At 51.3% G+C, this 18,460-nt stretch overlaps 1 protein-coding gene and 1 long non-coding RNA gene across 23 annotated transcripts in view; one reads left to right on the top strand and one right to left on the bottom strand.

Annotated features, from left to right (window-relative positions):
* Window positions 1–8,090, bottom strand: part of LOC106036475 (uncharacterized) — a 47,461-nt gene extending 39,371 nt beyond the window's left edge. For 17 of the 19 annotated variants that reach the window (XR_010834080.1, XR_010834073.1, XR_010834084.1 and 14 more), the window contains exons 1-2: window positions 7,775–8,090; window positions 2,189–4,379 (exon numbers count right to left, since the gene is read on the bottom strand). This is a non-coding gene — a long non-coding RNA (uncharacterized lncRNA). The remainder of the gene's footprint in view (window positions 1–2,188; window positions 4,380–7,774) is intronic. The other 2 variants (XR_010834072.1, XR_010834081.1) reach the window with 2 other exon arrangements.
* NR2F2 (nuclear receptor subfamily 2 group F member 2) lies at window positions 877–14,062 on the top strand. 4 transcript variants are annotated; one of them, XM_013181900.3, is made up of 3 exons: window positions 877–1,445; window positions 8,875–9,402; window positions 12,460–14,062. In XM_013181900.3, exons 1-3 carry the CDS (start codon window positions 1,403–1,405, stop codon window positions 12,732–12,734), a joined length of 846 nt encoding a protein of 281 aa, XP_013037354.1. In that variant the 5' UTR covers window positions 877–1,402; the 3' UTR covers window positions 12,735–14,062. The 4 variants fall into 4 exon arrangements, with proteins under 4 accessions (XP_013037354.1, XP_047932280.1, XP_066859596.1 ...); XM_048076323.2 differs by lacking the exon at window positions 877–1,445 and adding an exon at window positions 5,570–7,154 and having other exon boundaries at window positions 8,854–9,402; XM_067003495.1 differs by lacking the exon at window positions 877–1,445 and adding an exon at window positions 5,574–6,147.
* The last annotated feature ends 4,398 nt before the right edge of the window (window positions 14,063–18,460 follow it).

Below are 18,460 nucleotides of genomic sequence, written 5' to 3'. Positions count from 1 at the left end.
ACAAGCAAGAAATGGAAGAGCGTTTGTTCCATTTGTCAAGTATGACACACTTCTCACCATAACAGTTTCTGAAAATAAAAGCTCGGCTCCCCACCACCACGACCACCACCCCTCTTTCCAGAAACCCCACACACTGATACACGCACACACACACAAAAAGGAGCAGGAATCCATTAGTTGGAGAGTATTCTCCTGCCAAAGGCGGTATAATGTATTCCAAATTTTCCCAAGCCCTCACTGTACTGGGGTCCCGTTTCCCCCCCTGGGGAAGGGGGCTGACGAGTTGATATTCCTCGTGGCTGAGGGCTCCAGCCTCCCCCGAACAGTATTTTTTTTTTTTTAATAAAATAAAACAAACGTGCTTGCCATGCCTAAAAGTTGCCATGTTTGTGAAGGGGGTGGGGAAAATGTCTCCAAGGGTTTCAATTAGCAACAAATGATTATTGCAACGGATTTTTGGTAATGAAAAAATGTGGAGTACCTCTTTCTAGCTGGGATCTCAGGGGCAGTGAAGGGGGGGGGGGGGGGGGGGGGGAGAGGAAGAGAAAGGGAGAGAGAGAGAAAGAGATTGCTGATTAGCTCGGATTCTTTCCCAACTTGCTGTAGCGTGTGCTTGCGTTCCCTGCCGACCCTACACAGGACACTATATATTTTTTCCCCTTCGGTGCATGTGTTGATAGTTCAGCCTGTAGTTGTTTGCGGTTGGCTTTTTTTTTTTTTTTTTTCCTTTCTCTCCCTGCCCAAGAGGGGGGAGGTGGGAAAGGGGGGGCTGAAATCGGTCGCATCCATCCTACCCCCACAGTCATTAAGTTAGGAGATTTCCCTCTTATTTTTTTCCCCCTTTATTTTTTTTTTCTCCCCAATTGGAAGGGTGGGTTGTGATTTTTTTTTTTTTTTTAAGTCTCGCCTTTCCAGCTCCAAACAAGGTGTAGCGAGACGCTCTTCCTTCTAAGGAATGAAATGAGAGACAAGGATCACTCAAAGACATCTCCTACCTTGGGCTTGGGGATTTTTTCTTAAAGGCGAGGCGCACATTCCTAAGCAGCTATGTACAAAGCCCCCCCTGAAATCTTGTCTGTGTAAAGTTAGAGTGTGTTCAGGATTTTTTTTTTCCTCTCTCCCAAGGCTGATCGCTAATAATACATCGAAAGCACTTCCCTTTAGGTTGTGGGAAATCTATTCCCTTCACCTTGCCTCCTTTTTTTTTCCCCCCTGAAGGCTGTAACTTTACTTTTTTTTTTTTTTTAATCAGTTTGCACAATCGCTTAGATAAACACCAAGAAGGAGACTTCTCTTTAATTACCCAACGCACATCTTTCTGGGGGGCAAACAGCGGTCTGATTATTTTTTTTTTGTTTGTTTGTTTCACCTGCCAAACTAAAGGAGAGGTAGAAAAAGGAAGATGCAAGCGATTTGGGACCTTGAACAAGGCAAATATGGTTTTGGTATGTTTACTTATAGTTTTTTTTCTTCTTCTTTGACACTTTTTTTTTTTCGGGCAATGTGTTGTGATTCTTGTGTTTCTCTTTTAAGGAAAACAAAAAATCCAAAAAAGCAAATGTTAGCTAACGTGCGTCTTAAACGATCGTTTCTAAGGTTACGTGGGTTGCTCTAAGGAGGGGAAGAGGGGAGGGGGGGGAGACCCGACTCGGTGGAATTGCAGCACCAGCAGCTAGCACGTCCTTTAGCTAAATAAAGCAAGCAGCAAACAAACAAACAAGCGAGCGAAACCCAACGACCGGAATCCGGCTTCCAGGTCCGAGGCAGGAAAGCGCCTCAAAGTCATTTCCAAAGCGGCGCCCGGGACGCGGAGCCCGGGGCCGGGGCTGCGGGGAGCGGCGGCAGAGATCCGAGCCGAGCCGAGCCGAGCCGGGCCGGGCCGGGCCAAACCGAGCCGAGCCGGGCCAAGCAGAGCCGGGCCATGTCGGGCCGAGCCGAGCCGAGCCGGGCCGGGCAGGGGGACGCAGGAGGTGGGGGGGGGGACACGGCTCGGACCTGGGGGGCGCAGGCGGCACCTGCCCAGCGCCGCCGGCTGCGGCCGCAGTTTTAGGTAGCAAAAATAATAATAATTAAACAAACAAAAAAAAAAAAGGTCGGTGGGGAAGGTCTGGTGCTGAGATCCCCTCTCCCCCTCCGGTCGCTTCCCTGGTAGAGCACGTACAATGGAAAGAAGCCGGAATATACTCACCCGCCGAAGGTGTGGTTGGCAGCGCGGCTCAGGCTTTAAGGCAATTATTTATCCTGTATTATTGCAAAAGGCGCAGGTCTGACTTAAGGCAGCAAAAGTGTTTTGCTCTGACAACAGCGTGCGAGGCACGGTTCCTCGTTTAAAAAAAAAAAAATCACAAAACAGGATCTCTCTCTCTTTCCCCCCCACCCCCCCTATTCCTTACCACTATGCCTTAAAAATACCTATTCGGTCCAGGGCTCGCAGAAACCCTGCTGCAGAAATCTTATAGTCCGGTCTAGGAGTGCCCAAGCCAATTAATTTTAAATCCTTAGGAATTAATCAGATTAAAATGTACAGAAGTTTCATTCTCGTATGCATACGTGAGCCAAAAGTCGTTTCCCTTTAAGAGATCCTTTTCTTTTAAAGTTGAATTTTAGGCAGATAAGAGACTTACACTAGGGGGCAGCCAGATACTGTACTTGCTCCAATCTTAAGCAATTTTTTTTCCTCTCTCACAGCATATGCTCTGATTTAGCACTGTAAATTTTTCAGAGGACCCAACTCTGACAGCCCCTGGTGATTTTCAAAGTACCACAAGCCAGTGGTTAAAAATTGCATTGACTTGGAAGTTCAGAGGCACACAATAGGAGCCACTTTCCCTATTCATGGAACTTCAGTGTGGTGGAAGAGAAAAACACACACATACTACATTGAGGGAGAAGAGGAATTCATTGAATTCTGTTAGACGTAACTGCTTTCCACTGAGTTCAGAGCGAAACTCGCTATTTGTTCGATGCTGTATTCATATTGCGATTTAATCTAGAAAGAATTAGAGGACTGTTAGGCAGCTTTCTGCCGGGAAAGCAGCTTCCCCCTCCTTCCTCCTCTTTTTTAAAACCCAAAGATTTACACCGGCTCTATCCCCAACTCTATTTTAGCAAAATAAATCCTTCCACTCCCTCTCATTAAAATAAATTTACATCTGCAGTAAAATGGCAGGAGGGATGCGTTTATTTATTTGGGGAAACCAATACAGTCTGACTTTTCAAAGAGAGCGGTTCTATTGTGACTGGGCTCGGAGAAGGACAGTTGGGAATCTCCCCCTTCTTCGTGAGGCGCTCGGCTTGCAGATATTATTTAGCAGAATTAGCTGCAGACCATTTCTACCTTCGCCTCTTCTGCCTCTACCCCCTCGCAGGGGTGTTTTCAAATAAATAGCAAGGCATCTAATGGTGCTAATAGATAGTTATATGGCTACATCCCTGCAAGAGCAAATAGTTAATCTGGGGCATTCTTCATTAATGCTTGAGCAATCAGCGTATACGGCAGCTTTTAAGCGTGTATCAATGGCTGTTCAATTTTACGATCATACGTTCAAACTGTTCCTATCGTAGGTCCTGCTAAAACCGCTTTCTCTTCTGATTTCTGCATTTGTCAGGACGGTATTAATGCTTTTTTTTCTGCATATGGTGAATTAATCCTGTTTACTTTGTCAGATTCGAGACAGGAAAGCCTTTTTTTTTTTTTTTTTCCTCAGGAAATTCAACATCAGCAACAATCTGTGACTATCCTGCATTTTGCACCCCCACCTTCTCCCCCTCTGTCCCCGAAAGGTGACCTCCTCGGGGCCGGGTGGCCGGGTTGTTTGGGAACCAGAAGGCTGTTGCTCTCCTTTTACCGGGGAAAGCTTCCTCTCCCCATCCTCAAAGCCTTCCCCGGCCCCAACTGGTCCCCGCTTCGGGGAGAGCGAATTTCGCCCCGGCAGCCTCGACGGGGATGCCGCAGCCTCGTCTTTTGAGACCGAGCCTCCGAGCATCCCCGTCCGTGGGGGCTGAGCAGGGGGGGAAAGGCACTTTTGGGGGCTTTGGGCACCTTCCTCATCCCCTCGGCACCTGCGGCGAGGGGGACCCCGATATTTCTGCGGCACAGAGCGGGGGGCAGCGGGGAGAGGTGCGGGGCGCTGAGCCCTTTTGCGGGGCCGGAGGCGAGCGGACACGGATGCGTGGCTGGGAGCTGGTGTTTCTCCCTCTCTTTGAGAAGGTTTTGGGTGGTTGTATTTTTTTTTTCAGGTTTTGCTTTTTTTTTGCTTTATTTTTCTCTCTTTTTCCTCTCCTCTCTCCGTCCCCCGGCCGGTCGCGGTGTATGCAGAGACGGGCGGCTCTCCCCGCGTCCTTAGGGGGTCTACCCTCGGCTGCTGCTCTCGCCGCGCCTACAGGGCGGGTGACAGAAAATTCACGTTAAAAAGAGACAAAAAAAAAGCGCAGAGAAACAAAGTTGAAAGCGGCCGGACGAGCCCGGGCTCCCCGCGGCGCTGCGCGGCGGGGGGCGAGGGAGAAGCGGGACGGCTCCGGGCCGGGGCCGGGACCCCGCTGAGGGGGCACGGGGGGTTCCCAGCGCCCTGCCCGGCCCGGTGGAGCCCGGTAGAGCCCGGCCGGGCGCGGAACCTCCGCGCAAACCCCGCGCAGGTGCGGCGGAGCCGTGAGCGGCCCCGGCCTCGCCCTGCCCCGGTCAGGGAGCGGGGCGGCGCCTGCCCTCGGGGTTGATCCCCCTCCTAACATCACCCCACTTCATTTTTATTCCACTTCTCCCCTCTTTCGCCCCCTTAACCCCCTCCGTGACGGAGGGGGGGGGGGGTGTCCCCAGGTGAGGGCAAGGAGGAGGAGGAGGAGGAGGCGGCGGGGCGAAGCGCGCAGCGCCCTGCCCCACACCTCCGCCACGGCCGCCACCACAGGAGGCGGCGGCGGCGGCCTCTAGGACCGCGCGGGCGTCGTCGTCGGCCATGGCGAGGCCGCGCAAGGGCGGCGCGGGCCAATGAGGGCCGTGGGGCGGCGCGCGCGCTGCGGGCCACTCAGGCAGCCCCTCCGTCAGGCAGGCGGCAGGCAGGCAGGCGGGCAGGCCGCGCCGGCCCCGCCGCGCAAGGCGCCCGGTCGCCATGGCGACGCGCGCCGAGTTGCAGCAGCCGTGTCAAAGTTCACTCCCTCCGCCAGCGGGGCCAGCGGCCGGCGGGGAGCGCGCCCGGCCGCCCCTCCCTCCTCCTCCTCCTCCTCCTCCTCCTCCTCCTCCTTCTTCTTCTTCCCTCCTCCTCCCTCTCTCCCCTCCCTCTTCGCCGGGGGGGCGCTGGGGGAAGGGCTCCCCCCCCCCCTCCCCTCACACACACCCCTCCCTCAGCGCGCCCCCCCCCCCAGAGCGATGCTGCGCGCTGGGTTGCGATCCTTCCCTCTCTCCTCCTCCTCCTCTCCCCTCTTTTATCATCCCGGCCGGGCGCTGCGCTGCCGAGTTGACTCCTTCCCTCCCTCCCTCCCTCCCTCCCCCCCCCCTTCCCTCCCCTTCCTCCTCCTCTCCCTCCCTCCTCGCAACCCCCCCCCCCCCCCCGCCGCCCCCCTCTCCCCCGCCCGCGCCGTGAGCACCGGCGGCGCGGAGGCGAGAGCCCACTTGCGAGGCGGCACAAGCAGCATAAGGCAGCGCGGCGGCACCCGAGCACCACCACCGGCACCCCGGCACCGCCACCGGCACACCCCGGCACCGCCACCGGCACCCCGGCACCCGCCACCGGCGACCGAGCACCGGCAAGAGCCCGAGCAGCACCACCGGCACCGGCACCAGCAGCACCGGGAGAGATCGGCCACCGGCAGGGAGATACCGCTGATAATAATTAATAAAAGAGACAGCCCCCCCACCCACCCGCACGCACCGAGAGAAAATTAAAAAAAAAAAAAAAAAAAAAAAAAGGAGGAGAGAAAAGAGAGAGAGAGAGGAGGCAGAGAGCAGCGCCCGGGCGGAGCGGCGGAGAGGAAGAATTAAAGCGAGCGAAGGAGGGAGGAGAGACAGAGCGGAGAGAGAGAGGAGGAAAGAGGAGGAAAAAAAAAAAAAGCCCACAAAAACAAAGCGATCGCAGTTGATGTTGCTGCCGCAAGCTGGACTTCCCAAAACTACGGCGAGACCGTCCGCTCTCCGCGCCGAGAAAAGTCTCCTCAGCTGTGCGTGCTTTTTTCCGCTGTGTGTGTAATCTTTAACCTTTTATTCATTCTTATTTTGATGGCTTTCCTGAATGGCTGACTGCGAGCTTCCCTGGACCTGGCCCCCCGACACCCGCCTCTCCTCCTTCAACTCCTCTGCTGCAGATCAGCTCTAAGAGAGAGAGGGGGAGATCTCCGAAGAGATTTTTTTTTTTTTTTTCCTCCCTCCTCTCTCTCTCTCTCTCTCTCTCTCTCTCTCTCTCCCCCTTTTCTCCCCCAACCCCCCCGGCTCTCTCTGCTCTCCTGGAGCCCCGGCCGCCGCCGCGCCGCTCGCCCCCCCCCGCGCCCGCACCTCCGCCGCCGGCCCCGGGAGCTCCCCCCGCCCCGACCCCGCTGAGAGGGGCAGAAAAAGGAGGAGGAGGAGGAGGAAAAAAAAAAAAAAGGCAACAAAAGAGAGAGTGGGGGAGAAAGAGAGAGAGAGGAGGAGGAGGAAAAAAAAAAAAAACCCAGACTGCTGCAAAGCTGAGCTGAAAAGCAAAGCAAACAAACTTTGAAAATAAAGGGGGAACAGGAAGTTTGGAAACGGTGTCCAATAGATATGGCAATGGTAGTCGGTGCGTGGCGAGACCCCCAGGACGATGTGCCCGGAGCTCAGGGAACGCAGCCTTCGCAAGCCCCGCCGGTGCAGGGACCCCCGGCCGGGGCCCCGCACACCCCACAGACCCCGGGGCCCGGGGGCCCTCCCAGTACGCCAGCCCAGACCAACCCGCCAAGCCAGCAGAACCAAGGAGACAAACAGCAGCAGCAGCAGCACATTGAATGTGTGGTTTGTGGGGACAAGTCTAGTGGCAAACATTATGGCCAGTTTACCTGCGAGGGTTGCAAGAGTTTCTTCAAGCGGAGTGTAAGGAGGAATCTCAGCTACACTTGTCGTGCCAACAGGAACTGTCCCATTGACCAGCACCACCGCAATCAGTGTCAGTACTGCCGCCTCAAAAAATGCCTCAAAGTTGGCATGAGACGGGAAGGTATTGGGATTTCATTTGTTTTGCAATTTTTTTCACTCACTGCGTTTTGCTTTTGGTTTGTTGTTGGTTTTCCTTTTGCCTTTTGAATTATTATTATTATTATTGTTGTTGTTGTTGCTCCTCTTATTTTTACCCCCCCCCCTCCTGACCCCCCCCCCCCCATCCCTCGGCCAGCTCCCTCCCCCCCTCCCCGAATAAACAGCCAGAAAGTTTTCTCGTAATGGAAGGAAGAGGTGTCGGCGAGGGTGGGCAGGGGAGGCAGGGGCTCTTGCATGCTTCCCCCCCCCCCCCCCCCCCCCCCCCCCCGCGCCCGTAATTGATTTGTGTTTGTTTTCATTTTGCTGATGGAGGTTTATTGCCAGTGGATTTTTAGTTTCACGCCGCTTTGCGAGCGAGGAAACGGTGGCTCTGACGCCTGCTTGCTTGTCCTTAGCGCTCCGGGCTGCATGTCCAGCGTCGCCCCCCGGCCCCGGCAGCCCCCCGTGCGCCCGGCTGCGCGCACCCACCCACCCGCGGAGCCCCCCGGCACCCTGCCTTAGCTCGCGAGTTGGTTTTTTTTTTTTTTTTTCTTTTTTTTTATAAACCCAGGCGGTTCGAATTACTGCTACAATGGAACTCACCCTACCGAGGCTCTACAGCACTCCACTGTGGATTCCCAGCCGGATTTTCCTCCTTTAAAACCACAAATACACGCGTGCACAGCCCCGCGCGTGGGTGCGCGCCCGGCCGCGCCGTGTGCCCGCTTCCCCGCCGGTTTCTTAGCTCACTTTTCTCTTCTCCCCCCTCTGCCCTCGCCCCTCCGGCGGAGGCAGGGGCCAGAAGGGGAGGCTGGGGGGAAAAGGAGCAGCCCAGAAGTAAGTGAGGGGTGCCCGGCTTCTCTGCGAGCCGAGCCTTTGTGATATAAAATTAGAGGAGAAATGTGAGCCTGCCGTTTGCCAGTGCGTGCTCCGGGGCTGGACGCCGCTATGTAGGTTAAGGGTGAGGGGGCTCGGGACTTGCCGGGCTCCTCTTCTTTGTGTTTCTGCAAGAGTAACTAACCTCGTAACGCGGGCGAGAACAAATATAAATCAAGCACGTTTTAGGCGTTCGCCCTCCTCGCCGTCTCCCTGCCTCCGAGCCCTTTTTCTCTCTCCCTTTTCTCTCGCTGTCACCGTGGAAATTTATTAACAAAATGAAAGGCCCACTTTCCACCGGCAGCCGAGGAAGGTGCCGCCGGATAATGCCCCCGGCCCGGCGGGGGGACCTGCCGGGGGTGGCGGGGGCTGCCCTGGCCGCCTTCATTTTTATTTTTATAAAAGGGCCGAGCGAGGCTGGGGCCGGGGGTGCTGAGGGGGGGGACAGCAGCAGCAGCGGCGCCCGTGTGCTCGGGGGGCGAGAAACACGGTTGGGGGGGACCGTGCTCCGGGTCTTGGGGACCGTATTGCCGGTGCCCCCCGCCCCCGGGCCGCCCCGCACCGATGGGGGGCACAAAGCCGAACCCCTCGGAGCCGCAGGAGGGGTGGCTGGGGGGGGGGGGACGAGGGGGGGATCCTGGGTTTCCCAGCGCCGGGGCCGCCGGCCTGGCTCAGCTTTGTTGTTGCCGGTGCTGGAAGCGGAGCCCCCGGAGCCCCCCCGGCCCCGGGTCAGCCCGGCAGGCAGCGGCACACAAAGCGGGCTGGGTTTGAAGCGAGAGGGGCAATTCAGATATTAATAGCTGTAGTTTCTTCTTTATTTACTGCAGCGGTCCAGAGGGGCAGAATGCCACCCACACAGCCAACTCACGGTCAGTTCGCCTTGACAAACGGGGACCCTCTCAACTGCCATTCCTACCTATCCGGATATATCTCCCTTCTTCTGAGAGCCGAGCCCTACCCCACCTCCCGCTTTGGCAGTCAGTGCATGCAACCCAACAACATCATGGGCATCGAGAACATTTGCGAACTGGCAGCTAGGATGCTCTTCAGCGCGGTGGAGTGGGCCAGGAATATCCCCTTCTTCCCAGACCTGCAGATCACAGACCAGGTGGCCCTGCTCAGGCTGACCTGGAGCGAGTTGTTTGTGCTCAACGCTGCCCAGTGCTCCATGCCCCTCCACGTAGCCCCGCTCCTGGCAGCCGCCGGCCTCCACGCTTCGCCCATGTCTGCTGACCGAGTGGTCGCCTTTATGGACCACATACGAATCTTCCAAGAGCAAGTCGAAAAACTGAAAGCCTTGCATGTCGACTCCGCAGAATATAGCTGTTTAAAGGCCATAGTCCTCTTCACCTCAGGTAGGCAGCGTTTCTTTGCTCTTCCGTCCCTCCCCCGGCCCCTCCGAGAAGTGCTCGCTCTTGCCAAGGGGAGCTGCCCGCAGCCCGGCCCTGCCGCGGCCCCCCCCGGGCACCCCGGGCAAGGAGAGGGGCTCTGGGGGGTCCCTGCGAGGCCTCGGCTCTCAGCAGCCCCCCTGCGAGGTTGGGCGAGCGAAAAGCTAAATAATAACAGCCACGGCGACGAGGAAAAGACGAGCAGGGGACCCCCCCAGCCCCCCCGGTCCCTCGCTGCATAGCGCTGGGGAAGGGGGAAGAGAGGGGGAGCCGGGGGGAGGCACCCATTCGCCACGAGAGACTGCGCTTTTCCCATTGAAAATAATATTTTATTTAACAGTGTAGCTCTGGGTTGTTGCATTTAATGACACGCATCCGAACAGCAGCAAAAAAATCTGTTTGATGTTGTTAAATACGAGTCGTCCTATCAGGGAAACCCACTTTAAAAAGAGGATCATTTTATGGGCAGCCAAGAAGGGAAAGAAAAAAAAAAAAAAAAAAAAGCCCTGCAGGATTAAAAAATTGAATTAAAAAAAAAAAAAAGTTAAATGCGCAAAGCTGAGTTTAAAATATGTTCCCTGCCATCCCATAAAATAAAATAAATCAACTTTCCAAAGAGCTGTCTCTGATTTAAACAGAATGTGGCAGTGAGCAGTTCTGTGTCATTTAAGCTGAGGGGAAAAGTTTGCATTTGTACCCAGCAGGAACTGCAGCGTCCAAAGCGAGTAGCGGGTGCGAAGGGATCATTACCATAAGTAGACAGGGACAGCATGAAAAAGTGAGAGGAGAAGAGAGGAGAGGAGAAGAGAAGAGAGGAGAGGAGGGAGAGGGAAGCTGCCGCTCGGCGGTGCAGTCCCGGGGTGGCACAAGCCCGCCTCTCCCGAGGCAGAGCTCGAGGTGTTTCTTGGATAATCAAAGAGAGGGGGGAAAAATATGTGTCAACTTTGGCTGCCTCGAAATAGTGCATGAGTTATAAAGCAATAATTGAGTGCGTTGTGAAATCTAATTAGCTTGCACTAGAGTTTAACCTGGGTGAGTAATAAACCTGATATTAACTCTGGAGGCTAAATATTTTTTTTTTTTTTGAAAAAAAAAATCTGCTCGCTAATTTGTGCAATACGTTATCTCAGATTGCTAACTTTAAGGCTGCAGCGGCAACCCACTGTGCTGGAGCCCTAGAAGTTTGGGGATTGAGTTTAAAAATACATATATTTATTCTGTAACTCACTCGAAAGCTTGGGAAAGTGGCCACGCGATAAACATATGAATGGAAGCAGGACCTGTAAAATAATTACTCATCGGAGTTTTTTAAAGCCTGATATCAGGAAACAGGAAAAAAATGTAGTTTATGTGGGAAAAGAAGGGCTCACAATCCGTTCCTTGTTGTGTTAAAGGGGGTCTGGGGAACGAAGTCATTTTCTGGACTTTGTCCAGGTTCTGGGTCGTGACCTAAACTTCCTTTTATATATTATTGCTTTACACATAAAAAACTTCTCCCCCCCCACCCCCCCTCCCCAAATCACTCGTGCTAAAGTCCTGAGGTGATCGATGGGCAGGGCGCCCCTCGCCACGGGGACACGGGGATCCCGAGTGGGGCTGCCTGGCCGTGGGGCGCTCATTTGATTTTCTGTCGCTTTTTAGGATGCATTTTCCTCTCCCTTCGCCCAAACGCCCAGCGAGAATCCCACACACGCTCCCAGGCGGCCCCAGCCCCTGGCCAGCGCACACCCACGCCCGAGTTTAGCTGAAACCCTGCCTTTCTCCAAAACCCCACTTTTTTTTTTTTTTTTTTTTTAGCCTTCTGAGAAAACAATCGTCCGATCCTGTCGTAACTGTTTAAATTTATTGCTATTTTCCAAATGTGAGGCCTGGCGTGTAAATTGCCTCCCAACTAGATAAACGGTTCTTGTTATCTGATTCTGGGGAGATAGCCCCGTGCACAAGCTGGGTTACGCATGCGGCTCCTGCAGCACCCCAATAACAGCCACTGATGGAAAGCAGACGCACAGAGATGCATATAATGTTTGCTGCTGCCTCTTTTTTTTTTTTTTTTTTTTTTTTTAAATCTGGGTTCTAATGACTCGCAGAATATGCATGTGTTAGCCCTGTGCCTAGGAAAGCCACAGGGAGGTCAGGTCACAACCTGTGCTCTTTCAGCACAGACGTCTCTGATTTAAAGGGAACTTATTGTATTTTAGCGTATCAGAAAAAAAAAAAAAATGTCCAGACCCTATCAGGGAGTTTTCTTCTTGTAAGGGCCTTTAGGTTTAAAAAGAAGAAGAAGAGGAAAAAAAAGAGGGGGGAGTGGAGGGGGGGGGAAGAAAGAAAGAGAAAAGAAAAGAGGGGGGAAAAGAAACAGCTCAAATGAACAGAGAGATCACAGTTTGCATGGCTGCCTCTGAATAGGCTAAACTGACAAGATCAGTTTTAAAGGGCCACTTAAATCAGTTTCAAAGACTGAAGAAAAACGCGTTGTCTTCTTTGGGGGAGAATCTGTTGCTGGATCCGGGGCGCCATTATCCTTGGCTGGGCCAGTTTTTTATTATTATGATGCTGATTATTATTTCCATCGCTATCAGTAGTGTGCCTTCCCATCGCATGCTCAGGCTCTCCGCGCTTATTTTCCAAAGGTGGGGGAGGAAGAGAAGCTGCCTCTCCCCCCCTCGCCCCAAGCTTTCCCTGCCCCCGGCCTTGCCCCCAGGACCCCGAGGCAGGGACCTGGCCCGGCGGCACCTCCTGGTTGTGGGGTGCAGCCCCGACCCCCGCTCCTGGAGCTGCTCTCCATCCTAACGAGACCCTCCAGGAGGGAGAAACGCAGACGAACGCAGAAAAGAGGGAGATTGTCCCTTTTGGTGAAACCCACTCAGGCTCTGGGGGGCAAGGTAATGGCGCACTTCATTCTTGCGAATTAAAAAAAAAATCAAATTAAAATTAAAAAAAAAAAAAAACTTTTTAATCTGATGATTGTTTTCTTTTTTCTTTTCTTTCTTTTTCTTTTTTTTTTTTTAATACACTTTCTTCTAGATGCCTGTGGTCTCTCTGATGTAGCCCATGTTGAAAGTTTACAGGAGAAGTCACAGTGTGCTTTGGAAGAGTATGTTAGGAGCCAGTATCCCAACCAGCCAACACGATTCGGGAAGCTATTACTACGTCTCCCCTCCCTTCGCACTGTCTCCTCTTCTGTCATAGAGCAATTGTTTTTCGTCCGTTTGGTAGGTAAAACCCCCATAGAAACCCTAATCAGGGATATGTTACTGTCTGGCAGCAGTTTTAACTGGCCTTATATGTCCATTCAATAAAATATTCGAGAGAGAGAAAAAAAAATAAAAATAAAAAATAAAAAATGAGAAGGGAGATGAAAGAGAGTGAAAGGAAAGCAAATGACATTTGGGTTCTGGTTGTTTCTTAAATTTCCTTCTGCTAAGAAAGGATGTAAAAGGATGTTACAAGTTTGCTAAGAGAAGACAGGAAAAAAATTAATGGACTGTGAATTTAAAAAGAGACTGTCAAATGAACTTTTACAGAATGCATTAAAAACTCCCGTATCGTTCAGAAAAAAAAAACTTGCTACTTATCATTTTTTTGTAAAAAATAAAAAAAAAGAGAGAAAGAAAAAAGAAAGAAAGAAAAAGGAGAAAGAAGAAGAAAAGAAACGATGGTGGGCTTTTTCTTTTTTTCTTTTTTCTTCTTTTTTTCTTTTTTTGGGGTAAACTTTTTAAAAAATTCTCGCTTAAAGTGCATTTAAAGGAAATTTGGAGAAAATTAGCAGAATGGAAGAAAGTAAGTCTTTTTTTTCCAAATTATTAATTGTCCTATGTGTCTATGTACCTATAGCTGTTCTTTTTTGTATTTTTCTGGTTTCAAACCAGTTTATTCTGTGGTTCTATAATAATTTTTGATATAATCTTGGCTTCTTTAAAAAAAAAAAACTGTGTATCCTTAAAATATATGTTCTGAAAGAATTAAAACTGAGTCCACGAAAGTATCATAGGAAGAAAGGAAAAGAGAAAAAAAAAAACCACTCAACAACACAATGATGGAAGCGCACTTAAGGTGGTGACCCAAAATCTAGCTTGAAGCTGAGAGAGCTATAATTATATAGACCCGAATGAACCACACGTGTCATATAACTCCCCCCAAATCTAGGTTTTTTGATATTTCGGACAGAAAATGAACTGTGGGGATTTATTATAGGTAGAAGGATTCGTGTCCAAGACACACTGCGGTTTTGATTTAAAAGCAAACAAACTAGCAAAGTGAACTTTTGTAATTTGAATTGGGTTCCACATAGTTCATCATGAATTGTTATTAAACTCCTCTATCTGTTTGTATATTTGCAAGCCCTTTGTATTATAATAATTGTTGATATTTTCCCTTTTTAAAAAATACCATTGAAATCAGCATGACAAAATAACACTGTTGGCACTTATAGATAACGTGATTGATTCAGTATCTTAGAGTTTACAGTTTTGTGTTTAAAAAAACTGAAGGTTTTTTTTTTTAAGTGCAACATTTCTGTATACTGTAAAAGTTATAATAACTGAACTGTTTGGTCGAGTCTTTGTGTGTTATATTCCAAGGAAAATTGAAAGTATTCAGAAATTAAAATATTATTTGATATCTGAAACTTGTTTGGCTGTCATAAATGTCTTTCAGAAACCGCATTACTTCTCTATAGTTTGCAGTCATTTAAGTCCATAGGCGATTGATTTGTTTACTTGTCACAGTAAGTTTGTAGCAGATGTATTGTAGTGTATTTACCTGTTTAATTCCGGGATGGGGGTGGAGGACTTAAGTTCGTGGTTTATCTATGGTTTTAGGAAGTACCATGCTGAAATGGTAAACCATCATCCCCCATTCATCTAATCCTCATGTTAATTAAAAATGGATTTTCTGGAAAAAGAGAAAAAAAAAGGCCCTTATTTTTGTCACACTTAAGTGCCTGCGTAGGAAAGGTATTGTTGTGAAAAAGTGTTAGAAATCTGGAGATCAGTATCTATTTTATGATCAGAATGGGGCGAAAAATCTTTTGTAAATGTCTGACATACGCGCACAAGATCATTCAAGCAAGGTAATAGCAGTATTGTAAATATAGGTCAGTTGTTTGCAATGAGTTTTCTTTAAGTACGTGTGATTTTTTATAATACTCTGTAGTTGCCATCTATCGTTGTCATTGAGAGGTCTTCAAATGGAGTGGCTTTAGCTTCTAGCACCGAGGACTCGGTTTTTAATGTACATATACTCTCAAGTGGGTTTGCTTTTTTTTTTTTTTTTTTTTTTTTTTTTAACCTTAGACTGTGAAAGCGTGACCACAGGTCATCTCTATATTTTGCATAGGGGATGCATGCCCGTGTGTCTGCTGGCACACACGCCTGCGGAGGCGGCCGGGCATCTTCCCTGGGTGGATGCCGGGCCCTGCCCGCAGCCCTGCCCCGGCCGCTCCCCGCCGCTGCTGGGAGCGCGATCGCGGAGCGCCGGGGCCGGGGTCCCGGGGGCGGCCAGCTCCGGCCCGAGCAGGAGCCCCCCAGCCCCGCAGGAAGGCAAGACTGGAGGCAAGACGCTGTGCTTTGCCCAGGGGGGTTGGATTTTGGTCCGTGTGGTGTGCGTGTCATTTATTTTTTATTTTTCTCTCTCTCCCCCCCCACCCCCCCCACCGCCCGCCCTCTCTCCCCTTGGTCTAGAGCAGATGCTTTGTATGTGAAAGCTTGCAATTTTGTTCCCGGCTGAGGCTTCCCCTCTCCCCTTCCAGCACACGTTACTACACCATGTTGTGGTTTCACGAGAAGAGAGGGAGGGAGGGAGGGAGAGAGATCATTCTGTAAAGTCGATTAAAGCCTGATCTTTGGTGCGTTCCAGTCAGACACATCTGTACTGGGGGCTGAGGGGCGTGTGACTGTGAATTTGAGCAGAGTTTCACATCTGAATCATGGCTCCTTTTCTATAAATATATAAATATATATAAATATATAAATATACTATTATTGCAGGGGATTGCTGACCTCTAGATTTAGCTTTTTCTATTGCAAGTGCTATCCATGTGAGTGTGTGTGTGTGAAGTTTTTATGCTTACTAAGAACACAGGATCTTGACTTGTTTGTTTTGTGTTAGTTTATTGTAAACAACCATTTGTTGTAAATTGTTATTGGCATTAAATTATAATTTATGATTTTCAAATCCAAAACATTCTCTGCTTTTTATGTTTTAAAGCCTGTAAGCTATCTCTGTATTTATAAGTTTCTTGCAGCAAGCTTTGGTTCACAGAGAATAATAGTAAACAGAAAATGCACCAGGGTTAAATAAAAACACACACACACACACGCACGCACACACACACGAGCCCCATGTATATATGTTTGGAATGCTCAGAGGAGGATTTGTTTAGGGACTTCAGTTAGTTTTAAGTTTATAGCATTTAAAGAAAGTTTTTCTTTTCATGCTGAGTTAGAACAAAAGATCTATCCAAAGATTGAATTGGACAAAAGAGGAGGGTTGGGATCGAGAAGCTTGTTCTATGTGGAATTGAGATCTTTTTTTTTTTTTCTAAGAGGGAAAAAAAAAAAAAGCTGCTAAACATGGCGACTCTTTCCCTTTAAGTCTCTAATTTTTTTTCCCTTGCCGTTCCCCCTCCTAACCTTCCCTTTTTTAATTTTTCTCCTTTTTTTTTCTTTTTTTTTTTTTTTTTTAATCCGATCTTAGTTCGCTTCATTCCTTCCCCACCACCCCTGCCACCGGCGCTGGGTCTGGCGAGGAGGAAAGCCCCAAAGGCGACCCGGAACGCCAGCGAGAGCTGCACAGCCTCCCGCGGTGCAACCACCACGGCTCGGGCAAGCTCTTCTTCCCCCTCCTCTTCCTCCTCCTCCTCCTCCTCCTCCCTCCCCGCCGCCTCTCGCCCAAACCTTCCCCGACCCTCCGGGCTCGGGGGGCGCGGAGAGGAGGCGGCTCTCCCAAGTTCAGACAAAAGCGGAGGGCCGGGGCGAGAGGAGGCGCCTGGCGGGCGGTGCCAACCCGCCCGTGGGGCTGCCGAGGCCGGGCAGAGCCCCGAGACCCGCGGGGGGCTCCCCCGGAGGCCGCTCCGCCGGAGGCCGGGCTGGGTCGGGAGGGATGGGTGGAAAGGAGAAGGGGGGGGGAGGAGGAGGAGGAGGAAAAGCTCCGCGGCCGCGTAACTCCCCGCGTGGGAAAGTCCGCCCCGGCTCAGCCTCCGATGAGCTCGGCCTCCAACATGGCGTCCGCGGCCCTTGCGTGCGCGCTGCGCGGAGCCTCCGCGGCCTCCACCGCGGGAGGCCCCGGGGCGCTACTCGGAGGCGACCCCTCCGCGCAGCCCGGGGGGGGGGGGGGGGGGGGGGGGAAAGGTGGGGGGTGCTTGGAGGGGGGGGGCGCCGGGGGGTGCCCCAGCTCGGGGGTCGGCGGGTCGGGGTCCCGCGGAGAGCGCGCGAGCCGCGGAAGGCTCTTCCCTCCGGTGAAAGCGGAGCGGAGCCGGAGTCACTCCGGGTGTGAGCCCCGGGGGGGGGGGGCAGCGGGGAAGATGCCTTAGGAGGCAGCGGGGAGATGGAGGGGCCGAGGAGGAGGAGGAGGAGGAGGAGGAAGGGGACATTGCAAGGCTCTCCGCGCCCGCCGCCGATAACGAGAGGGCTGGGGGAAGCTGGCTGGATTTTATTTTTATTTTAATTAAAACTTTAGTGGGTCCTGGGGATCGTGCTCGCTTCGCTTTGCTTTGTAGGGTGGAAAGAGATACACGGAGAAATGCAGGCCTTGTCAGGATTTATTGAAGTTGGGTTTAAAAAACGTGCTTCAGATGATTTTTCCCATTTTCTCAGATTTCAAAGGCTCCCCGCAGTGCGGCTGCCTAATTAATGGTGAAATTCAACTAAATCTAATTATGCAGTAATTTTAAAGCAGTTAGTCCTGGGCGCTGCTTTGTAATAGGAACCCAGTTTTTAAAGTTTGCTTAATGTGTTGGTTTAGGGAGCTGGGGAGGAGAAGGGTGTAAGAGGCAGAGCGCTCTTTTTTTTTTTTTTTGCCTCCCCCCATCTTTTTTTTTTTTTTTCTGTAAAGCGAAGAAATGCGAAATTTAAATCCAAAACAGGCAGCGAAAGGGAAGGAGAGGGGCTGTGTTATCCTCCGTATGTGATACGGGTATTGAGTGAGAAGCACCAGCGAAAGTGTAAATAACACAGTAGTTAATAGGGACCATAAAGGTATTCCTGGCCTGCGCATTTCCAAGTGCCAAGCTGTTTTAGAGAGGATCTTGAATCCCGCGGTAATAAAGGGGCAACGGAGACACACAGCGTCTCTTCTTGGAAAATAGAAACCAGATTTTGCTATTGAACATCTATTGTCATTAAGAGGAGAGGCTTGTGCTCGCGAAGTTATAAATCTTATCACCCTTTTGATAACACAGTTGTAATCAGTTAGCATCGCATTCAAACCCAATTGTAAAACTGCCTAATTTAATATGTCATACATGTCATTAAAACTTTATTTTTCCCCCTTCTCTTTCGCTCTCCCATCCCCCCGACGTACAATGTCAGCAGCTCCGCCGGGGTAAGGCTGGGGCGGCCGGGCGGGTCGGGGCGATGCCCGCGGTGGGATGCTCAGGGCTCACCTCCTTCCCAGCTAGGTGATCGGAAGCGTTTATATCGTATTAGAAGGAGTAAAAAATATAGATGGGGGCGGGGGGGGGGGACGGGAGGCGAGGGAGAGGAAAATGAAATCCTTCTCCTTGCTTCACAATTGCAATCGCTCAATGAAGTTCTTTGAAAGAAACTTGTCTTATGATTAGCTAAGCAAACACATCTGCTTTCCTAGTTTGGGCTTAGCTAATTATCAAAACAAAGGGGCCGTTTCTTCTTCTACCTTGCTGGAAAGAAGATGTTATTTCAGGAGTCCCGTCCCTCCTCCCCCAGTCGTCCCCCCCCCCCCCCCCCCCCCCCCCCACGCAGCCCCTATCCCAGCCCTGCCCAGCGCAGCACCACGCTCGTTTTAGTGGGATCACCGATGGGGAAATGAGTTTGCGCACTCCTCTTCC

The sequence above is a fragment of the Anser cygnoides genome, chromosome 11 (genome assembly GCF_040182565.1).
Source record: "Anser cygnoides isolate HZ-2024a breed goose chromosome 11, Taihu_goose_T2T_genome, whole genome shotgun sequence".
Lineage (NCBI taxonomy): Eukaryota > Metazoa > Chordata > Aves > Anseriformes > Anatidae > Anser > Anser cygnoides.
Note: the sequence above shows the minus strand (reverse complement) of the source record. Positions and strands in the feature narration are given on the sequence as shown.

Excerpts from the sequence above, each read along its gene's own strand:
- NR2F2 (XM_048076323.2), top strand. The coding sequence starts at position 6,725 with ATGGCAATGGTAGTCGGTGCGTGGCGAGACCCCCAGGACGATGTGCCC. Across the intron at positions 7,155-8,853 it reads AGTTGGCATGAGACGGGAAG|TTTCTTCTTTATTTACTGCA; the intron begins GTATTGGGATTT and ends TAATAGCTGTAG. Across the intron at positions 9,403-12,459 it reads CATAGTCCTCTTCACCTCAG|ATGCCTGTGGTCTCTCTGAT; the intron begins GTAGGCAGCGTT and ends ACTTTCTTCTAG.